Raw genomic sequence first — 21,685 nt, 5'->3', positions numbered from 1 at the left:
TTAAGGGTCTCAGTTACTTCATTTGCTGTGGTAGCTGATGTGTATAAATTTGAGTCATCAGTGTACATACAGTGCATTTGGAAAGTATTCAGAACCCTTGAATTTTCACACATTATGTTACGTTACAGCCTTATTCTAAAAATGATCAAAAAAATCTATTTACTCAGCAATCTACACACAATGCTCCATAATGAAGCAAAAACTGATTTTAGGAAATTTTTGCAAATGTAATAAAAACAGAAATATCTTATTTACATAAGTATTCAGACCCTTTGCTATGAGACTCGAAATTGAGCCCAGGTGCATCCTGATTCCATTGATCATCCTTGAGATGTTTCTACAACTGGATTGGAGTCCACCTGTGGTAAATTCAATTGACTGGACATGATTTGGAAAGGCACACGTCTATATAAGGTCTTAAAGTTGAAAGCTCATGTCAGAGCAAAAACCAAGCCATGAGGACGAAGGAATTGTCCATAGATCTCTGAGACAGGATTGTGTCAAGGCACAGATCTGGGGAAGGGTACCAAAACATTTATGCAGCATTGAGGGTCCCCAAGAACACAATGGCCTCCATCATTCTTAAATGGAAGACGTTTGGAAACACCAAGACCCTTCCTAGAACCCTTCCTAGAACTTGCAACATTTTAGACATCAAAACTCTCTTTACTATCTGTCTTGCAATATTAGAAGAAAATCTAACTTGCAATCGTGCTCAATGCCACGGTACTCTCCATGCGCTGTGACGCAGGCAAAACATTTGATCCAGCGTTTTCTGTAATTATATTAATCCATTCTACTGCTGAAATCATATACGTTAGCAAACAGTTCACCAAAACAGACAAGAAAATACAGCCAGACGCTTCATAATATTTATGTGGTATATGTAAAGTAAATGCATTTGCTGATTAAGTAAAATACCATTTCAGGTGATAAATGTGAATTTAATATGCTCAACATTACCAGGGACAACATCCTTTGTCTCTTTTTGCTATGTGTTAAAGAGAGTGAAATGCGTACATCCCATAATATAAAACGTTTCCAAGATGCTGGATCCGGGAGGGAGACATAGATTAAAGCAAATGTATTTATAAAGTCCTTTTTAAATTTAATTGATGTCATGAAGTGTTGTACAGAAACCCTGCCTACAACCTCAAACAGCCTAAAACACCAAACAGCAAGCAATGCAGATGTAGAAGCAGATTCAGTGCTTTACTTGGGCAGGAGCTCACCAGAGCGGAGTATCAGCACCTCAAATGTTCTGCTGCTAGAGCTCCTGTTCCTCTTATAGAATATTAGCTCAAAAGTATTGTGGAGCTCCTGCACCTAAATATAAAATACCGGCAACCAAAATGAGTACCGGCACCTATTTCAGTCCAAGTCAAGCACTGTATATATTATAAATCCACACACTGGTACAGTATACTGTAAACCCCAATGCATTTTGAACTCAAATACTCAGTCAATGAAAAGTTATTTATTTATTAAAATGTTTATGTAGCACAAACTCAAAACTAAAACAAGTGTTTTTGCATGTATATTGAGTGATTGATGGATTAATGCTATGCTACACATTTATGCTACACAAAGATAAATAACATACATTTTTCTAAATGAATCCAATCATTTAGTTAGATTTTTTGCACTCATTACTGAAATGGGTGTTCCAATTTACATGGTTAATAGATAACCTTACTCTGTCTGGATTCCAATTGGAGTTATACGTCATTTTGCAAGCCAGTATAATGTGACTTGCAGGTGGGGTTGCAAAATTATGGTACATTTCCCAGGTTTTTCAGGAATCCCAGTTGGAAGATTCCTGGAAATCCTTCAACCAGGATTTTTTGAAAATGTGGTAAAGTTACTGGAATTTCACTAGACCTCAAAATAAGGCCTTACTGGATATGTAATGTTTTGTCATTAAGAGTTGAACTATAAAGACAACATTTGCCTAGGAACTCACTCAGTGAAGGCCACCCAAACAACTAAAAATGAGTGAATTCAACAACCATGTCGCTGTCACAAACAAATACAGTCATGGGTGGTACAGTAACTCTGCAATTCACTCAAAGACTAGGCACACTAGAAAATTATATTGGAGGCATTACTCAAATGTCATACAAACAGCAATAAAATTGTACAACTCAAATCTGGACCCTCTACAACACATGTCAAACTAATTCCATGGAGGGCAGAGTATCTGTGGGTTTCCGCTCCACCCTTGCACTTGATTAATGAATTAAGGTCACTAATTAGTAAGGAACTCCTCTCACCTGGGTGTCTAGGTCATCATTGAAAGGAAAACCCCCAAAACATGGCCCTCCCTGGAATGGGTTTGACCCTGCCCTACAGGGTCACAGGGACTATCGGTGTGAGTAATGACTACAAAATCACTTTAAGTAATTGTATTCAGACATAGTAGCCCTTTCCTGCAATCAATTACCAAAGCGCCGTCTTTGATCTCATGGGTGGTATGTTATTATAATTTTTCAACAGACTAAAATCTGGTGTTTCTATGTCAAACCATTTCCTTATAGTTCAGTCTTCTGTGATGAATATAAAATGTAATCTTGAGATTCAAAGTGAAAATGTAATACATTTCAACTCTATATCTGACATGGAACAGGTTTCTTCTTTTTTAAGCCCATAACCATGTGTGTGAGGTGTATAGTTTGGTTTTAACATAGATTTGTTTAAGACTACCAAGAATAGCTGTGTGATCAGCTGATTTAGCCAACTGTAGTAAAATGGGCAATGGGTTCCTTAAAAGTTTTGAGTAATGACAGCACATTTGGGTTTACAGTGTTTTCTGCTTCCAAAGTGTTTAATAAAAAATATAAAACAATCTTCCCCAAAACCTTGAATGCCCATCCTTTGAATTGATACACATATTTTGAATCAAAATATCCCCAAATTCGAGTACACTTTTAAAATTGTATTCCGTTTACGTAGCTAAGATAAAATTATATTTTCTGTGCTTACAAAATTTTGGCTAAACCCTCACCCAAAGTACCATTCATAAAGGTGGTGGACAACATTGTAATATCCTTTGTCTCTTGCCATGTATTCACAGGCTAAACAAACAGGTTGAATAAACTCTTCCTGCATTGTCAGGAGGTGGGGCTTGGCCTTAAGGTACCTCCTCCAAGTGAAGTAACTGACATACATCTCATCATTCTTGTCCAGTTGGAGGAGGAAGTCAGCCAGCGCCTTTGCATTAGTAAAGTCATTTACATGAATGAAAGAATCAGCTGGGAAAAACTGTTCATAGTTCTCTCTGGTTGGGCCCATGACTACTGGTATGGTTCCTGCTACAAGTGGTCCGTTCACCTTTTCTGTGATGTAGTCTCTGTGAATTGAATTCTCAAATGCAAGGTAGAATTTACAGCTAGCAAGGGTTGAGTAATACTCCTCATACTTCAAACGACTCCCTGTAAAAGCAGAACCATAAACATGTATCTTGATGTGTTTGACCAACTCTTGATAGTACTTTGCTCTGGTTCCTGTCCCAGTTGCAGGATTGTTGTTGCTCACAATCCAACAAACCAATTTATCCTTCTTGGGCAGCACAAACTCACTGTCCTTTTCAGTCTTCACTCTTGTCAATTCATTTCGCACTGTGATGTCAGCATCTCGTCTATAGCTCAAAGTGAGGTTAAATAGATTTTCCAGACCTGGTATTCTGGCGGTATTTGTTGGTGATTCCACATGAAACCAGATCCATTTCTGAAAATGTGGACGAGGAGACTGAGGCAGGTTCTTCAGGTCCCAGCTGATGTCTCTGTGAAAAACCACCACTCCCTCTGCTTTGTCATAAAGGGATCTGTCATCTGTCAGAACACAGCTATCAATGTTGAAATGGGTTTTGCAGATTTCAAAATTCCATCTCACACCCAGTGGCCAGAACCAGAGCAACATAAGCGGCTTTTCCACAGTCTTTTTGGTAGGTGAGGAAACATCTCCCTTTGCCAAAAATGGCAAATCATCTAATCGAGATGGACATGCAGTAGATGAGGGTTGAAAGTAAACAAAACATAGTACCACTGAACACAAAACCCCAAGAGCAGCTACCAGAGTTAGATGATGTGTTCGGTTGGAAGTTGTTGATGACATGTTTGTCCTGTAAGAAAGAAACACACCTACATTTTAGACATTATAAGTATATAAAAAGGAACAATGTGAAAATTGACTATGACATCAGAATGAGTTTCTATATTATACAACAGGTGGTTCTAATCCTTAATGCTGCTTGGTTCAAACCGCATTTCAGCCGGCGTCTATTCCACAAGTTACCACCGGCTAAATCTATGAAGTTAAAATGCCTATTTTCTCTCTTCCATCTGACTCAAATTCCCTCAATCAGTGTATGGTGAGTCATGCAGTTTTTCTGAAGGTTTCTATCAGTTTTTACTGCACAAACACAGAATAATGACAGTCATTAAGAAAAGGAAATCGTAAAGGCTATTATTAGCAGTGCTAGCATGTTCAGTGTACTCAAGTTAGGTAACATTATCCTGAGGACAGGTTAGACTGCATAAAGGTGTATGCCTGCATTCTCCTAAACAACGCTAAACATTTGAACAGAGCATATTAAGTTTATAGAACATCTTTAAATCAAGATCAGGTTTGAGAAAGTTTTGAGAAAGAAAATGAACCATTCCATACCATTTAGAGACCTTTTGTTAATGTTAGGGTTTGCCATCCATGTAAATCCATGCACTAGATTTCTTCCAGACTAGTGAGGAGGTGTGGCACAACTGTCATCATGCCTTTTCATGGGAAATGCAAAAGAACCTGCCTGACAACTAGAGGTTGATCCTTTCAGAGCTTTACATTTCATGGAACCTAATCATCCTCATAATACATTTTTTTATGAAACCTTCACACAACCAGGAAAATACCCTTGAGGTTTAAAACCTGTTTTGCAAGGGGGACCTGGGTTATACCAATTAGGTGTTACCATGTAGTTTTGCCAACTCGAAGCTGGGGAACGAATAGTATGTTAAGGGTGTCGTGGAAATTTCCTTAATTACCAAATGATGAGAGAGCAAATCACACACCAGTCAGAGTTATGCTTAATCTTCACCTTTAATAATAATTAAGCTTTTGCAATAGCATTTTGACTTTCAACAGTTCAGTATCTCTAATGAAAAGTTGAGAGTGGTCAACATAATGGCAAATGGGATCCTTTATAGCAAAGATCCACCCCACCTAGACGACATGACAAACCACAGGTCTTAGGAACTTACACAAAGAAAGACTTTACTTCAGAGAGGAATATCCCCTAGTCGGACAGAGTTGGCTATAAATTATTGTTCAGTTTGGTCTCCTAAACAAAGCTCTTATCTCGTCCTTGGTACAAAATGGTACCAAGACATTACCCCCACCCTATGATATATATCAAATTGTCATTTAGATACAACCAATTCTAAATACAACCAATCCTGGACAAGCTCACGGAGAGGAGAGTGAGGCTATAGGTCAAGATAGGAGCAACAAAAGAGGGAGCATAGAATGATTCCAGACACTGCCATCCTCCTCTCCCCGATGGGAAAAGTAGGGAGTGACTGGCACACAGACACAGTGGAGCAAAAGACATGTTTACACATGATGACACCTTGACCTCTCCCCTCTCTGCGGCCCAAGCAACTTAGTCCTGACAGAGAACAGATAACTGCCAATGGCCACCACTATAGTACAACAAAATACATTCTTATGAGAAATAACTCATAAGCATATCATGAAAATAAAACATCCTATCTATGTTACCCAACTAATTCTGATTAATCCCCAACATGCCCCTCTCAAGGGACTCAGTCCCTTCTGAAGAATCAGAATAGTAACATGGCACCTTACTAACAGTAGTTGCAGAGTATATAATACAATTAAAAAATCCATAATCAAAATGTAAAGACAATAAAGAATCAAATCCCTTCAATGTAATTATTCACCCTTCAGAAACTGAGTTTACAATGTTTATACCATAATACAGACTTGCACCTGTTTAAACATATAGAATAATACATTTGTTGAGTAAAAATAAAAATAACAAAACATATAAATGCTCCCACAATTACAAGAGAACCCATGTCTAAACACAGGCATCATTACAACCTATTGGACAGTCATCCCTCTAAGTCCTCAAGCTTAGAATTGGGTCAGGGAAATCATTCATATACAGTGAACCCTCTCTATCTACACTGTCCAGTGAGAATATTTCACTGTGTTCACCTGACTGATTGTGGTGTGGGGGCTGTGCTTTGGCAAAGTGGGTGGGGTTATATCCTTCCTGTTTGGCCCTGTCCGGGGGTGACCTCGGATGGGGCCACAGTGTCTCCTGACCCCTCCTGTCTCAGCCTCCAGTATTTATGCTGCAGTAGTTTATGTGTCGGGGGGCTGGGGTCAGTTTGTTATATCTGGAGTACTTCTCCTGTCCTATTCGGTGTCCTGTGTGAATCTAAGTGTGCGTTCTCTAATTCTCTCCTTCTCTCTTTCTTTCTCTCTCTCGGAGGACCTGAGCCCTAGGACCTGAGCTCCAGGACTACCTGACATGATGACTCCTTGCTGTCCCCAGTCCACCTGGCCATGCTGCTGTTCCAGTTTCAACTGACCTGAGCCCTAGGACCATGCCCCAGGACTACCTGACATGATGACTCCTTGCTGTCCCCAGTCCACCTGGCCATGCTGCTGCTCCAGTTTCAACTTCCACCTGACTGTGCTGCTGCTCCAGTTCAACTGTTCTGCCTTATTATTATTCGACCATGCTGGTCATTTATGAACATTTGAACATCTTGGCCATGTTCTGTTATAATCTCCACCCGGCACAGCCAGAAGAGGACTGGCCACCCCACATAGCCTGGTTCCTCTCTAGGTTTCTTCCTAGGTTTTGGCCTTTCTAGGGAGTTTTTCCTAGCCACCGTGCTTCTACACCTGCATTGCTTGCTGTTTGGGGTTTTAGGCTGGGTTTCTGTACAGCACTTTGAGATATCAGCTGATGTACGAAGGGCTATATAAATAAATTTGATTTGATTTGATTGTTGTCCATCAATCTCAGATTTCTCATCTACACCTACTGCATTTGCAAGCAAGGGCATAGTAAGAACAACATCAACCACTTTATTAAACAATTTCTTCACACAAATGATAATTAGCAACAGAGCAATCAGTAATATTAGACCATAGATGAACCAGTGGAAAATGGTCGCAGCCCAAACACCAAACATTGACTGAACCCATCCTAACGGATTCCAGTTGATGTCAGGCTGGTGTTCCCTTTCGAGAACACCCCTAAGCTCTTTCAAATGTTCTACTACAATAGTCAAATTGTCATCTCCCTGGGGTATAAATGTACAACAGTGATCTCCTATAATTTGACACAACCCTCCTTCACGTGCTAGCAACATGTCAAGTGCTACCCTATTTTGTGTTGCCATGAGTTGAGTGGCTTGTAATTCTGGTCTTATCATAGAAAACCCTTCAGTGGTCAAATTTACCAGGGATTCCAAATGATATCCTGGCCTATCCAACTCATGTGCATTCTCCGATGCCCCATACCAGGGGATTAAACCACGCCAGAACTTTTCCAATTTCGAGGATCGTCGAGAGTCACTAGGGACATTATTGTATTGCGAGATGTCCCTCTTAATTAGTCTTAACCTGCTTGGAATTGAGGAATTAGTTTTATGCATTACCACAAGGGAGATGTTTAGTTTACCAAAAATACAGCACCCTGTCCAATTTGTGGGTAGGTAGAGATAAGCTTTATCACCACAAATCCAAAAATGATCAGTAAATGTTGCCTAGCCAAATTGATGAGGAGAACGATTGTCAATTTCAGCATCAATAATGGTGTGTCCCACCCTCAGTCTAATGGGGTATCCAGAGCTGCATGTTCCCTTCTTCCAGCTATATCCTATTGGAAAACACTATAATTGACACATGTTGACATTCCCAGATAGGATTCATTCAATTGTGGTATGGAAATATTGCTTGGATTGTGACAATGACAGGTCCTAAATGGGGTTCGCCGGGGTTGGACTTGAATAGGTTCTGGTACACGGGATCTAGGTTCTAAGATTATTCTACTACACCAATGTGAACAATCAAATCCCCCCCGTAAATCTTTTGTTGATGACAAATTACCATTAATGCATTTATCCCTCAGTGTTCTACCTAGTGAAGGTTGACCCCCTGTGTTCTCATTGGACAAGAGCGCCTCTAGTGCACATAGAGTGTCTTTAATGCTGACCTCTACTGAATACTGTAAGAATGGGGAGATCGCTGAATGTGGAAACAAGCTACATACATAACAGGAGGTATTTCCTAACATCAGTTCAGTCTTTACTGTATAGTTAAGCAGTGACCACCAAGTGTTTCCCTCGTGATTCCTACTGTGATGCTCATCCAGTGGATGCATCGACCTTCTTCTTCTTTCGATATGGGAGCGGCTATTGTTTGCTGGACTCCTGTCCTGAGCCTGCCGTTGGCTCGAGCTGGAGTGGGTATTATTTAAGGGTCGCAGTGGGACTGAATGGTTATCAGTCGAGTCCGTACCATGTGGTCTTTCCAGGACCGGTTGTCCTTGAGTCATTGTCCATATGGCAACTGTAATGAGAATGCTCAAGACCAGAGCAAAAAACATTATGCGTAAAGTCTGGGCCTGATCCTCCCATCTAGTCGGTGACTTCCGGGGTCTCTGGTCCTCCATCCTCAGGGTCTGGTGGGCAGTATGGCACCTTCCTGCAGTGATTGGCGTGGATCCAAGTAGACCTCTCAGCTACGCGAACAGCAGTGGGGGTAATCAGCATCACCTGGTATGGTACAGTCCACCTCTGCTGGTTCCAATGCTTTCGTCTCAGGTCTTTCACCACCACCCAGTCACCTGGTTGCAGTTTGTGCAGGATCCCCACCAGGTGCTGTGGTAGAGCCGCTTTCACCCTGGGGAAAATAGCCTTCAGAACATTGTTAAGAGCAGTACAATAACTTACCATGTCATCGTCACAGCCCATCAGTGTCAGCTTGTTCTGTGGGAAGGGAGAATTAATCATCCTCATTGGTTTACCTGTCAGAACCTCATGAGGAGCCAATCCAGTGGTTCTGTGGGGCCTCCCTCGCATGTACATCAGAGCCAGGGGGATCACAGTGACCCAAGAAAGCCCCGTCTCTGCCATAAGCTTCACCATCTTAGATTTGTTTAGCGCGTTCAATTAAACCACCGGATTGCGGCCTATAGCTACAATGGGTCCTGAGGTCTATCTGCAGACTCTCAGACAAGTTCTGTATCACCAGGTTTACAAAGTGGGAGCCATTGTCGCTGGTTAATTTAGATGGTAACCCCCACCTTGGGATGATCTCCCTAAGGAGATTCCTGGCTACTGCCATAGCAGTGGAATGTCGACATGGGAATGCCTCTACCCACTTGGAGAAGGCATCCACTATCACCAGACAATATTTGTAACCTTGACAAGGAGAGAGTTCAATAAAATCCATCATTATGTGTTCAAATGGTCCTTCAGGGGTCGGATGAGCCGACAGTGGAATGGGAATACCTCTTCCCATGTTGTTAGTCATACAAATCACACATTTTGCACAAAATTGTTCAGCAAACACAGAAAACCCAGGTGCAAACCAAAATGTATTTACAAAATCAACAACTCCCCCCTTTGACACATGAACCCTTCCATGTGACAACTTAGCTAAGTAAGGGAAACATGAACATGGTAAGACTGGTAGCCCAGCTGGGCCCAGCCAGAGTTTCTGCACCTGGTCATATGTACATAGTTGTTTCCACTTCCTCAACTCAACAGGACCTACAGAGGATTGCAAGTCAGAGATATCAGTGGGAGAGAAGAGGTTACTATCAGGAAGTAAAACCATCTGTAACATAGGCGCCTCCAAGGAGACAGCTGCTGCCTTAGCTGCCAAGTCAGCCATAGCATTACCTTTGGAGACAGGGTCAGAAGAGTTAGCATGAGCAAGGCACTTACAAACAGCAATTTCAGAAGGGAGAAAAATAGCTTTTAGCAAGTTATCAACAAGTTTTGAATGAGAGATCGCCTTACCAGAGGAGGTCAGGAAGCCGCGCTGTTTCCACAGAGTACCAAAATCATGTACCACACCAAAGGCATATCTGCTATCTGTATAGATTGTAGCAGACTGGCCTTTAGCTAATATGCAAGCTCTAGTGAGTGCAAAGAGTTCTGCTGCTTGAGCAGAAAGTTGGGAGGGTAATTTAGCACTTTCCAGTGTGGTTGAGGCAGTAGTAACCACATACGCAACCAATGGTTCTCCTTTCTCAGAACGCTGAGCAGAGCCATCTACAAACAGTTCCAAATGTGCATTTTGCAAAGGAACATCAGTTAAATCCGACCTTGGTTTAGAGACAAGCTCCAACAGTTCAGCACAGTCGTGAGGCTCTCCATCATCGTCGGTGGGCAACAAAGTAGCAGGATTTAACACAGTGCACCTCTTCAGGGTCACATGACACATTGTCAGAAGAACATTCTGATAATGGAGCAGTCGAGCTGGTGTTAGATGGGCCGTCTTTGCCTGTGAAATAAGAGCATGTACAGCATGAGGAACGTGTACAGTGAGTTCACACATGGCAACAATATCTGCACAAGTAGCAGCAGCCACAGCTCTCAAACAACAAACCAGACCTCTGGCCACACTGTCCAGCTGTTTGGAATAATACCCAACTGGACACTGCTTTCCTCCATGTTCCTGTGTTAAAACAGATGACATAAAACCATTTCTCTCACAAACAAAGAGGTTCAAAGGTTTAGAATGGTCAGGGAGCCCCAAACAGGGAGAAGTAGTCATGAGTTGTTTCAGTTTGGTCAGAGCAGTCAGTCCCTCTGGTGTCCACTTAATTTTGTCACTCATAGCCATTTTGTGGCCATAAATAAGGTCAGCAAGCAGCTGCACCACCTCAGCATAGTCAGGTAACCACGCCCTACAATATCCTGCCATACCAGTCAATGACATCATGTGTCGTTTAGTAACCGGCTGTGGGACAGAGAGAATAGCCTAAATCCTCTCTTTACCCAGCTGCCTGCCATTGGGAGAGATGTCATGACCCAAATACCTCACTGCCTGTGAAACCAACTGTAACTTCTTCTTTGAAACTTTGTGGCCATTCTCAGCGAGAAATATCAACAGAGCCCGAGTATCAGTTTCACAACTTTCCATTGAGCTGGAGCACAACAACAAATCATCCACATACTGAATCAGAGTGCTGCCCTCAGGGGGTATAAAACCCTCCAGATTTTGTGCTAAAGCCGCTGAAAAAATTGCGGCGGATTCCACGTAACCCATTGGAGCCACGGTCCAAGTAAAACGCTTTCCTAGAAACGTGAAAGCAAACCAGAACTGAGATTCTGGTGCCACTGGAATACTGAAAAATGCATTTGTTAAATCAATCACAGAGAAACACTCTGCTGTGGGTGGTACCGCCCCCAACAGTGTAGTAACATTAGGAACCACCGGGGCACGGGCAAAAACTGCATCGTTCACAGGCCTTAAGTCCTGGACAAATCTCCAATCACCTGAAGGTTTTCTAACAGGCAAGATAGGGGTGTTACAGGGTGATTCTGGACAGGGAATTAAAGCACCATTAGCTAACAAGGATGCATGAGCAGGTGTAATACCTGCTATTGCCTCCTTACTGAGTGGATACTGTGCTCTAGACGGGCGCCTGGTATCTTTAGGAGTGACTACCATTGGCTCAGCTCCCTTTATTCTCCCAAAATCATACTTGCCCCTTGCCCATAGCCATTCAGGGACCCCTCTCAGGAGGGGTGAGTCTTCACTCAACAACATGATATTGGTAGAAAAAGAAACCTGATCAACACCATGCACCCCTCTCAGTTGGTGTTCCCGAACTGAGTGGGTAACAACTTGTCAGTGTGCTGGGTGAATAAGTTGACCCGTCAGGGCGCATCTCCCAGTCTGTAGCATCAACCAAGCATTTCATCCAAATTCCAGTATCCACCCATTCTACTCTGTCTGATTTTGCCAGGGACACATGTGGTGCGCTATCCTCAAACAGGTAGAGCTCTTTCTGTGCAGGGGTTAGATTAACCCCTAAAGCACAGAAATCACTGCTACAGTATATACCCTCACACTGCACTGACTCATTCTGTAATATATCACACAGCCATTGTTTCTCATAATGGAGATCTCTTGTCAATGGTGAAAAATGGGAGGTGCAATGTAAGCCTGCTTCAGACATGAAACTGCCCTTGTGGTCCCAATGGGTTTTGGCCATTGAGAAAACACGAGCAATATTGGGCACCTCATCATCAACATCCCATGCATAATACCAGTCACAACACTCAGACATTAACATCAATTGCTCCCCCTCTTCCTCATGAATAACAGTTAAACCGGTTCGGCCACATGTTATGTTGATGCCCAGTTTACACAGGAGGTCCCTGCCGATCAGATTGACAGGACAGTGGTCAGAGTAGAGAAATTGATGTTGACACTTCTCCTCACAAAAGGAGACAGGCAGAGGCATAGTTACCTGCTCTCTGAGTGGGAGGCCTGAAGCCCCTATAGTTTTGACTATTTCATTAGACATGGGAGGTTTTATCATAGCCTTGCAGCTAATGACAGACATAGCAGCCCCAGTATCAACAAGAAATATTAATGACTCACCATTGACGCAAGCCTCCACTGTTGGCTCTACTCTCGGAAAGGTGTGACACTTTAAAAACAAATGCTCTTGTTGCTCTAGGATTTTAGCACAACTGTCCCTGTCTTCTCATCATGTCAATACTCCTTCCTCCTGTCCCTGTCCTTGATTGTACAGGGTCGTCTGTGCCGGCGGCCCCATCTGCCAGGATCCAGTTTGTCCTCTGCCTGGAGGGACTCCTTGTGGTCCCCACTGTTGCTGTTGCTGGACCCCGTGAGGTGGCCCGACCTGCCATTGCTTGGGAGGTGGCTGCCACGGCTGTTGTTGGAATGGGGCTGTCCATGCATGTGCTCCTTTTCCTCCTCTTCTTGCCCCCTCCTCTCGGGCCCCTCTTCTCGGTCTGCCCCTGTCTTTGTTCCTCTGTGGATTCGTTGGCTCAGAGCAGTCAGCAGCAAAATGACCCGGCTTCCCACAGTTGTAGCACCTGCGCACTCCACCCCCTCGTCCTGTCCCTGCTGGGGCTGCTCCCTGGTAAAACGTCATCTGGGCAGCCTGTAGTTTCTGTGTCTTTACTTTTTCTTCCTTTATTTTTTCTTCCTTCTGAGTACTTTGTTGTCTCTCAGCATGCTTGCAGTGATGTACCACCGTTGCTAATGGCTCAGTCTCCCAACTGATGCAGGTAGTCCTCACAGCTTTCTCCAGGCCCGGTGTCAGACCCCTCACCAGGGCGTCTTTCAGCAAATCCCCATATGCATGTTCGTTTGGTCTGATACCGCTGTGTAGCCTGAAACAGGTCTCAAGTCTCTTTCTGAAAGCCTCCAGGCCCTCATCTTTCTTCATAGTGCATTCTCTGATAGCAGTCCAGTCAGTCTTAGTTGGATACATCTCCACAATCCTGGCCAGCAGCGCCGTTATCTGGTCCTGATATGCGCCATTCTCAGCCCACAGGTAGTTGCAATCAAACTGTCCCTGTACATCCACCCACCTGAGTCCCAGTTTCTTTTTACAGATATGGGCTATCTCAGCAGCAGATGGTTTGTACTGACCCACTAATACCCTCAGACTGAGGGTTAGGACAGGCCATCAGAGGGTATTGATGATACATGTCTGATGCTGGGTCGTATGGGAAGGGGTAGAGACACGCCTCTCCGTCCTGGCCCGTAGACGGTCCTTCAACCGGGGAGTCAGCTGGGGTGCCCCTCCGTCCTCACTTTCCTCACTGGAGCTGAGTGGAGGAGCCTTGAGAAAAGGATTGTTGATTTTTTTCCCTTCTGGCGTACTCCCCCCACTGCGCCTCCAGTGAGACTGGCCGGAGTCACTCCAGACCCTGTCAGGACTTCAGCCAGGCTCCGTGCCAGACGATCAATCACCGTGGTGTTGGGAGAGACAGGGGGTGGGGTTGCAGGTTGTAGTGGTCTTGCATCCAGCGGATCCGCAAGAGGCGCCTGAGGAGGAGGGAGGTCCGGCAACACTGGGTAGAGAGTTTGAGGAGTACAGTAGGGAGGGGGAAAGTCTCTGTCATCATCATCCTTCCTATTCCTTCTCACTGTTTCGTCTTTCCCCTTCTTTTCTCCTTCCTCAGTCTGAACTACCATATTCTGACAGGGTTTTACCCGAGCTCTGAAGCAAGCTTCCAGAAAATTGGAACGGAAATGGCGCCACACCAAACTGGAAGTCTTCCGACTAGCTTGGAGAGACAGTACCGTGCAGTACCGAAGAGCCCTTACTGCTGCTCAATCATCCTATTTTTCTAACTTAATTGAGGAAAATAAGAACAATCCGAAATTCCTTTTTGATACTGTCGCAAAGCAAACTAAAAAGCAGCATTCCCCAAGAGAGGATGACTTTCACTTTAGCAGTGATAAATTCATGAACTTCTTTGAGGAAAAGATTATGATTATTAGAAAGCAAATTACGGACTCCTCTTTAAATCTGCATATTCCTTCAAAGCTCAGTTGTCCTGAGTCTGCACAACTCTGCCAGGACCTAGGATCAAGAGAAACACTCAAGTGTTTTAGTACTATATCTCTTGACACAATGATGAAAATAATCATGGCCTCTAAACCTTCAAGCTGCATACTGGACCCTATTCCAACTAAACTACTGAAAGAGCTGCTTCCTGTGCTTAGCCCTCCTATGTTGAACATAATAAACGGCTCTCTATCCACCGGATGTGTACCAAACTCACTAAAAGTGGCAGTAATAAAGCCTCTCTTGAAAAAGCCAAACCTTGACCCAGAAAATATAAAAAACTATCGGCCTATATCGAATCTTCCATTCCTCTCAAAAATTTTAGAAAAGGCTGTTGCGCAGCAACTCACTGCCTTCCTGAAGACAAACAATGTATACGAAATGCTTCAGTCTGGTTTTAGACCCCATCATAGCACTGAGACGGCACTTGTGAAGGTGGTAAATTACATTTTAATGGCATCGGACCGAGGCTCTGCATCTGTCCTCGTGCTCCTCGACCTTAGTGCTGCTTTTGATACCATCGATCACCACATTCTTTTGGAGAGATTGGAAACCCAAATTGGTCTACACGGACAAGTTCTGGCCTGGTTTAGATCTTATCTGTCGGAAAGATATCAGTTTGTCTCTGTGAATGGTTTGTCCTCTGACAAATCAACTGTAAATTTTGGTGTTCCTCAAGGTTCCGTTTTGGGACCACTATTGTTTTCACGATATATTTTACCTCTTGGGGATGTTATTCGAAAACATAATGTTAACTTTCACTGCTATGCGGATGACACACAGCTGTACATTTCAATGAAACATGGTGAAGCCCCAAATTTGCCCTTGCTAGAAGCATGTGTTTCAGACATAAGGAAGTGGATGGCTGCAAACTTTCTACTTTTAAACTCGGACAAAACAGAGATGCTTGTTCTAGGTCCCAAGAAACAAAGAGATCTTCTGTTGAATCTGACAATTAATCTTACTGGTTGTACAGTCGTCTCAAATAAAACTGTGAAGGACCTTGGCGTTACTCTGGACCCTGATCTCTCTTTTGAAGAACATATCAAGACCATTTCAAGGACAGCTTTTTTCCATCTACGTAACATTGCAAAAATCAGAATCTTTCTGTCCAAAAATGATGCAGAAAATTAATCCATGCTTTTGTCACTTCTAGGTTAGACTACTGCAATGCTCTACTTTCCGGCTACCCGGATAAAGCACTAAATAAACTTCAGTTAGTGCTAAATACGGCTGCTAGAATCCTGACTAGAACCAAAAAATTTGATCATATTACTCCAGTGCTAGCCTCTCTACACTGGCTTCCTGTCAAAGCAAGGGCTGATTTCAAGGTTTTATTGCTAACCTACAAAGCATTACATGGGCTTGCTCCTACCTATCTCTCTGATTTGGTCCTGCCGTACATACCTACACGTACGCTACGGTCACAAGACACAGGCCTCCTAATTGTCCCTAGAATTTCTAAGCAAACAGCTGGAGGCAGGGCTTTCTCCTATAGAGCTCCATTTTTATGGAACGGTCTGCCTACCCATGTCAGAGACGCAAACTCGGTCTCAACCTTTAAGTCTTTACTGAAGACTCATCTCTTCAGTGGGTCATATAATTGAGTGTAGTCTGGCCCAGGAGTGGGAAGGTGAACGGAAAGGCTCTGGAGCAACGAACCGCCCTTGCTGTCTCTGCCTGGCCGGTTTCCCTCTTTCCACTGGGATTCTCTGCCTCTAACCCTATTACAGGGGCTGAGTCACTGGCTTACTGGGGCTCTCTCATGCCATCCCTGGAAGGGGTGCGTCACCTGAGTGGGTTGATTCACTGATCTGGTCATCCTGTCTGGGTTGGCGCCCCCCCTTGGGTTGTGCCATGGCGGAGATCTTTGTGGGCTATACTCAGTCTTGTCTCAGGATGGTAAGTTGGTGGTTGAAGATATCCCTCTAGTGGTGTGGGGGCTGTGCTTTGGCAAAGTGGGTGGGGTTATATCCTTCCTGTTTGGCCCTGTCCGGGGGTGTCCTCGGATGGGGCCACAGTGTCTCCTGACCCCTCCTGTCTCAGCCTCCAGTATATATGCTGCAGTAGTTTATGTGTCGGGGGGCTAGGGTCAGTTTGTTATATCTGGAGAACTTCTCCTGTCCTATTCGGTGTCCTGTGTGAATCTAAGTGTGCGTTCTCTAATTCTCTCCTTCTCTCTTTCTTTCTCTCTCTCGGAGGACCTGAGCCCTAGGACCATGCCCCAGGACTACCTGACATGATGACTCCTTGCTGTCCCCAGTCCACCTGGCCGTGCTGCTGCTCCAGTTTCAACTGTTCTGCCTTATTATTATTCGACCATGCTGGTCATTTATGAACATTTGAACATCTTGGCCATGTTCTGTTATAATCTCCACCCGGCACAGCCAGAAGGGGACTGGCCACCCCACAGCCTGGCTCCTCTCTAGGTTTCTTCCTAGATTTTGGCCTTTCTAGGGAGTTTTTCCTAGCCACCGTGCTTCTACACCTGCATTGCTTGCTGTTTGGGGTTTTAGGCTGGGTTTCTGTACAGCACTTTTAGATATCAGCTGATGTACAAAGGGCTATACAAATACATTTGATTTGATTTGAGTATGCCTGTCTGTCTACACAAAGCTACCAATGTGTCGCTGTCACGAACAAATACAGTCATGGGTGGTACAGTAACTCTGCAATTCACTCAAAGACTAGGCACACTAGTGTTGGGGAATAATCAGAATTGGTGGGTAACATAGGTAAGATGTTTTATATTCATCATATGTTTGTAAGTTACTTCTCATCAAGAATGTTATTTTTGTATAATACTGTGGCAGGGTTGCAGTATCTGTTCTATGTCAAGACTAAGTTGCTTGGGCCGCAGAGAGGGGAGAGGTCAAGGTGTCATCATGTGTAAACACATCTTTTGCTCCACTGTGTCTGTGTGCCAGTCACTCCCTACTTTTCCCATCGGGGAGAGGAGGATGGCAGTGTCTGGAATCATTCTCATGCTCCCTCTTATCTTAACCTATAGCCTCACTCTCCTCTCCGTGAGCTTGTCCAGGATTGGTTGTATTTAGAGTTGGTTGTATCTAAATGACAATTTGATATATGCCTGTTGATATGGAGGATTGGTTTATGGTTCTAGGGTTTGAGTAAGGAGACAAAGCTGAACGATTTATTATGTCTATGCTGTCTGACTATGTGTGTTTTTTGCTATTAAAGGATCTCAGTTGCAATGTGTAAGAGGCTCTCAGAGAATTCATTGATAGACACTGAATTGCCTGAGAGTCACAGGGTTGTGATAGAGCTCATATAATTAAAGATGGACTATGATAACTAACTCTGACTTGTGTTGTGGTTTGCTCCCATGATTTGGTAAATAGAGGAAATTTCCATGACACTAGGAAATTATATTGGAGGCATTACTCAAATGTCATACAAACGGCAATAAAATTATACAACTCAAACCTGGACCCTCTACAACACGTGTCAAACTAATTCCATGGAGGACAGAGTATCTCTGGGTTTCCGCTCCACCCTTGCACTTGATTGATGAATTAAGGTCACTAATTAGTAAGGAACTCCTCTCACCTGGGTGTCTAGGTCATCATTGAAAGGAAAACCCCAAAACATGGCCCTCCCTGGAATGAGTTTGACACCCCTGCCCTATAGGGTCGGTGTGAGTAATGACTACAAAATCACTTTAAGTAATTGTATTCAGACAAAGTAGCCCTTTCCTGCAATCAATTACCAAAAGCGTCGTCTTTGACCTCATGGGTGGAATGTTATAATTTTTCATAAATAATAAAGTTTTTTTTTTGAACAGACTAAATCTGGTGTTTCTATATCAAACCGGTTTGTTATAGTTCGGTCTTCTGTGATGTATATAAAATGTAATATTGACATTTAAAGTGAAAATGTAATACATTTCAACTCTATATCTGACATGGTAAAGGTTTCTTATTTTTTTAAGCCCATAACCATGTGTGTGAGGTGTAAATTTTGGTTTCAAAATAGATTTGTTTAAGACTACCAAGAATAACTCTGACCAGCTGATTTAGCCCACTGCAGTAAAAGGTTTTATTTAAGTGCAATGGGTTCCTTAAAAGTTGAGTAATGACAGCACATTGGGGTTTAGAGTGTATGTTGCTTCCAAAGCATTTAATTATTTATTTATTTGAATCTTCCCCAAAACCTTGAATGCCCATCCTTTAAATTGATATAGATTTTCAAACAAAATATCCCCAAATCCGAAGACACTTTTAAAATTGTATTCCGTTTACGTAGCTAAGCTAAAATGATATTTTCTGTGCTTACAAAACGATGGCTAAACCCTCATCCAAAGTACCATTCATAAAGGTTCTGGACAACATTGTAATATCCTTTGTCTCTTGCCATGTATTCACAGGCTAAACAAACAGGTTGAATGAACTCTTCCTGTATTGTCAGGAGGTGGGGCTTGGCCTTAAGGTACCTCCTCCAAGTGAAGTAACTTATATACATCTCATCATTCTTGTCCAATTGAAGGAGGAAGTCAGCCAGCGCCTTTGCATTAGTAAAGTCATTTACATGAATGAAAGAACCAGCTGGGATAAACTGTTCATAGTTCTCTCTGGGTGGGCCCATGACTACTGGTATGGTTCCTGCTACAAGTGGTCCATTAACCTTTTCTGTGATGTAGTCTCTGTGAATTGAATTCTCAAATGCAAGGTAGAATTTACAGCTAGCAAGGGTTGAGTAATAGTCCTCATACTTCAAACGACTCCCTGTAAAAGCAGAACCATAAACATGTATCTTGATGTGTTTGACCAACTCTTGATAGTACTTTGCTCTGGTTCCTGTCCCAGTTGAAGGATTGTTGTTGCTCACAATCCAACAAACCAATTTATCCTTCTTGGGCAGCACAAACTCACTGTCCTTTTCAGTCTTCACTGTTGTCAATTCATTTCGCACTGTGATGTCAGCATCTCGTCTATAGCTCAAAGTGACGTTAAATAGATTTTCCAGACCTGGTATTCTGGCGGTATTTGTTGGTGATTCCACATGAAACCAGATCCATTTCTGAAAATGTGGACGAGGAGACTGAGGCAGGTTCTTCAGGTCCCAGCTGATGCCTTTGTGAAAAATCACCACTCCCTCTGCTTTGTCATAAAGGGATCTGTCATCTGTCAGAACACAGCTATCGATGTTGAAATGGGTTTTGCAGATTTCAAAATTCCATCTCACACCCAGTGGCCAGAACCAGAGCAACAAAAGTGGCTTTTCCACAGGCTTTTTGGTAGGTGAGGAAACATCTCCCTTTGCCAAAAATGGCAAATCATCTAATCGAGATGGACATGCAGTAGATGAGGGTTGAAAGTAAACAAAACATAGTACCACTGAACACAAAACCCCAAGAGCAGCTACCAGAGTTAGATGATGTGTTCGGTTGGAAGTTGTTGATGACATGTTTGTCCTGTAAGAAAGAAACACACCTACATTTTAGACATTATAAGTATATAAAAAGGAACAATGTGAAAATTGACTATGACATCAGAATGAGTTTCTATATTATACAACAGGTGGTTCTAATCCTTAATGCTGATTGGTTCAAACCGCATTTCAGCCGGTGTCTATTCCACAAGTTACCACCGGCTAAATCTATGAAGTTAAAATGCCTATTTTCTCTCTTCCATCTGACTCAAATTCACTCATAATCAGTGTATGGTGAGTCATGCAGTTTTTCTGAAGGTTTCTATCAGTTTTTACTGCACAAACACAGAATAATGACAGTCATTAAGAAAAGGAAATCGTAAAGGCTATTATTAGCAGTGCTAGCATGTTCAGTGTACTCAAGTTAGGTAACATTATCCTGAGGACAGGTTAGACTGCATAAAGGTGTATGGCTGCATTCTCCTAAACAACGCTAAACTTTTGAACAGAGCATGTTAAGTTTATAGAACATCTTTAAATCAAGATCAAGTTTGAGAAAGTTTTGAGAAAGAAAATGAACCATTCCTTACCATTTAGAGGCCTCTTGTTAGTGTATGTGTTTGCCATCCATTTAAATCCATGCACTAGATTTCAACCAGACTCGTGACGAGGTGTGGCACAACTGTCATCATGCCTTTTCATGGGACATGCAAAAGAACCTGCTTGACAACTAGAGGTTGATCCTTTCAGAGCTTTACATTTCTTGGAACCTAATCATCCTCATAATAAATAAAAAAATGAAACCTTCACACAACCAGGAAAATACCCTTGAGGTTTAAAACCTGTTTTGCAAGGGGGACCTGGGTTATACCAATTAGGTGTTACCATGTAGCCTTGCCAACTCGAAGCTGGGGAACGAATAGTATGTTAATGGGAGAAGGGAGGAAGAAGGGGAAAAGAATGTTGAAAGAAAAGAAGGAAAACATTTGAGAGAAAGTAATAAAAAGGGAAAGGTTAAGGGTTCTTCTTCATAATGTGTTTATTATTCATTATTTATTACCATAAGTTGAAAAGCAACGAAAACGTCATTCCTTTCCTGTATTTGAACCGGAAGATTGAACCCGAAGGTACCCTGTTCAAATCCCGCCTCCGCCAGAATTAACATTTCTTAACTATAGTTTTCAAAAGTGTTATTATTTCGCATTGGTGAATTTAAGATAACCTAAGTTAATAGAATGATTATGGGGGCATAATCATAATATATATAAGTGTTGTTCTAATGAGGTTGCCTTCTTACTGTACTATATTCTCATTACTATACTCCGTGCTTGTGCATTTCTTGCTGTTTGGGGTTTAAGACGAGATTTCTGTATAGCACTTTATGACATCTGCTGATGTAAAAAGGGCTTTATAAATACATTTGAGTGAATTTGATTAATTTGTTTATGTAATTAATATCTTAAATTATCAGATATCTGTTGAGATTTCTTTTGGAGTACATAAACTCAGGAACAAAAGAAACGTCCTCTCACTGTCAACTGTGTTAATTTTCAGCAAACTTAACATGTGTAAATATTTTTACGAACATAAGATTCAACAACTGAACCAAACTGAACAAGTTCCACAGACGTGACTAACAGAAAAATAATGTGTCCCTGAACAAAGGGGGGTTCAATCAAAAGTAAC

At 42.6% G+C, this 21,685-nt stretch overlaps 3 protein-coding genes across 4 annotated transcripts; all 3 read right to left on the bottom strand.

The window, feature by feature from the left end:
* Positions 1–1,457: 1,457 nt before the first annotated feature.
* Positions 1,458–4,794, bottom strand: LOC112217900 (4-galactosyl-N-acetylglucosaminide 3-alpha-L-fucosyltransferase 9). The gene is made up of 2 exons (XM_024378509.2): positions 4,666–4,794; positions 1,458–4,120 (listed from the first exon to the last, which is right to left on the bottom strand). The coding sequence occupies exon 2, from the start codon at positions 4,111–4,113 to the stop codon at positions 3,001–3,003; it is 1,113 nt and encodes a 370-aa protein (XP_024234277.1). The 5' UTR covers positions 4,114–4,120; positions 4,666–4,794; the 3' UTR covers positions 1,458–3,000.
* Positions 4,795–6,929: 2,135 nt separating this feature from the next.
* On the bottom strand, positions 6,930–14,350 carry LOC112217899 (protein NYNRIN-like). 2 transcript variants are annotated; one of them, XM_024378507.2, is made up of 2 exons: positions 12,661–14,350; positions 6,930–10,548 (listed from the first exon to the last, which is right to left on the bottom strand). In XM_024378507.2, exons 1-2 carry the CDS (start codon positions 12,661–12,663, stop codon positions 9,184–9,186), a joined length of 1,368 nt encoding a protein of 455 aa, XP_024234275.2. In that variant the 5' UTR covers positions 12,664–14,350; the 3' UTR covers positions 6,930–9,183. The 2 variants fall into 2 exon arrangements, with proteins under 2 accessions (XP_024234275.2, XP_024234276.1); XM_024378508.2 differs by lacking the exon at positions 12,661–14,350 and having other exon boundaries at positions 6,930–8,937; positions 10,062–12,654.
* Positions 14,351–18,643: 4,293 nt separating this feature from the next.
* On the bottom strand, positions 18,644–20,737 carry LOC112217898 (4-galactosyl-N-acetylglucosaminide 3-alpha-L-fucosyltransferase 9). The gene is made up of 2 exons (XM_024378506.2): positions 20,590–20,737; positions 18,644–20,042 (listed from the first exon to the last, which is right to left on the bottom strand). Exon 2 carries the CDS (start codon positions 20,033–20,035, stop codon positions 18,923–18,925), a length of 1,113 nt encoding a protein of 370 aa, XP_024234274.2. The 5' UTR covers positions 20,036–20,042; positions 20,590–20,737; the 3' UTR covers positions 18,644–18,922.
* Between the last annotated feature and the right edge of the window lie 948 nt (positions 20,738–21,685).

Source organism: Oncorhynchus tshawytscha, linkage group LG18 (assembly GCF_018296145.1).
Source record: "Oncorhynchus tshawytscha isolate Ot180627B linkage group LG18, Otsh_v2.0, whole genome shotgun sequence".
NCBI classification, from domain to species: Eukaryota; Metazoa; Chordata; class Actinopteri; order Salmoniformes; family Salmonidae; genus Oncorhynchus; species Oncorhynchus tshawytscha.
The sequence above is the reverse complement of the archived record's forward strand: the minus strand, read 5'-3'. Positions and strand labels throughout refer to the sequence as shown.

What these genes read in the sequence shown, in the direction of transcription:
- LOC112217900 (XM_024378509.2), bottom strand. Translation starts at nt 4,113, where the DNA reads ATGTCATCAACAACTTCCAACCGAACACATCATCTAACTCTGGTAGCT.
- LOC112217898 (XM_024378506.2), bottom strand. Translation starts at nt 20,035, where the DNA reads ATGTCATCAACAACTTCCAACCGAACACATCATCTAACTCTGGTAGCT.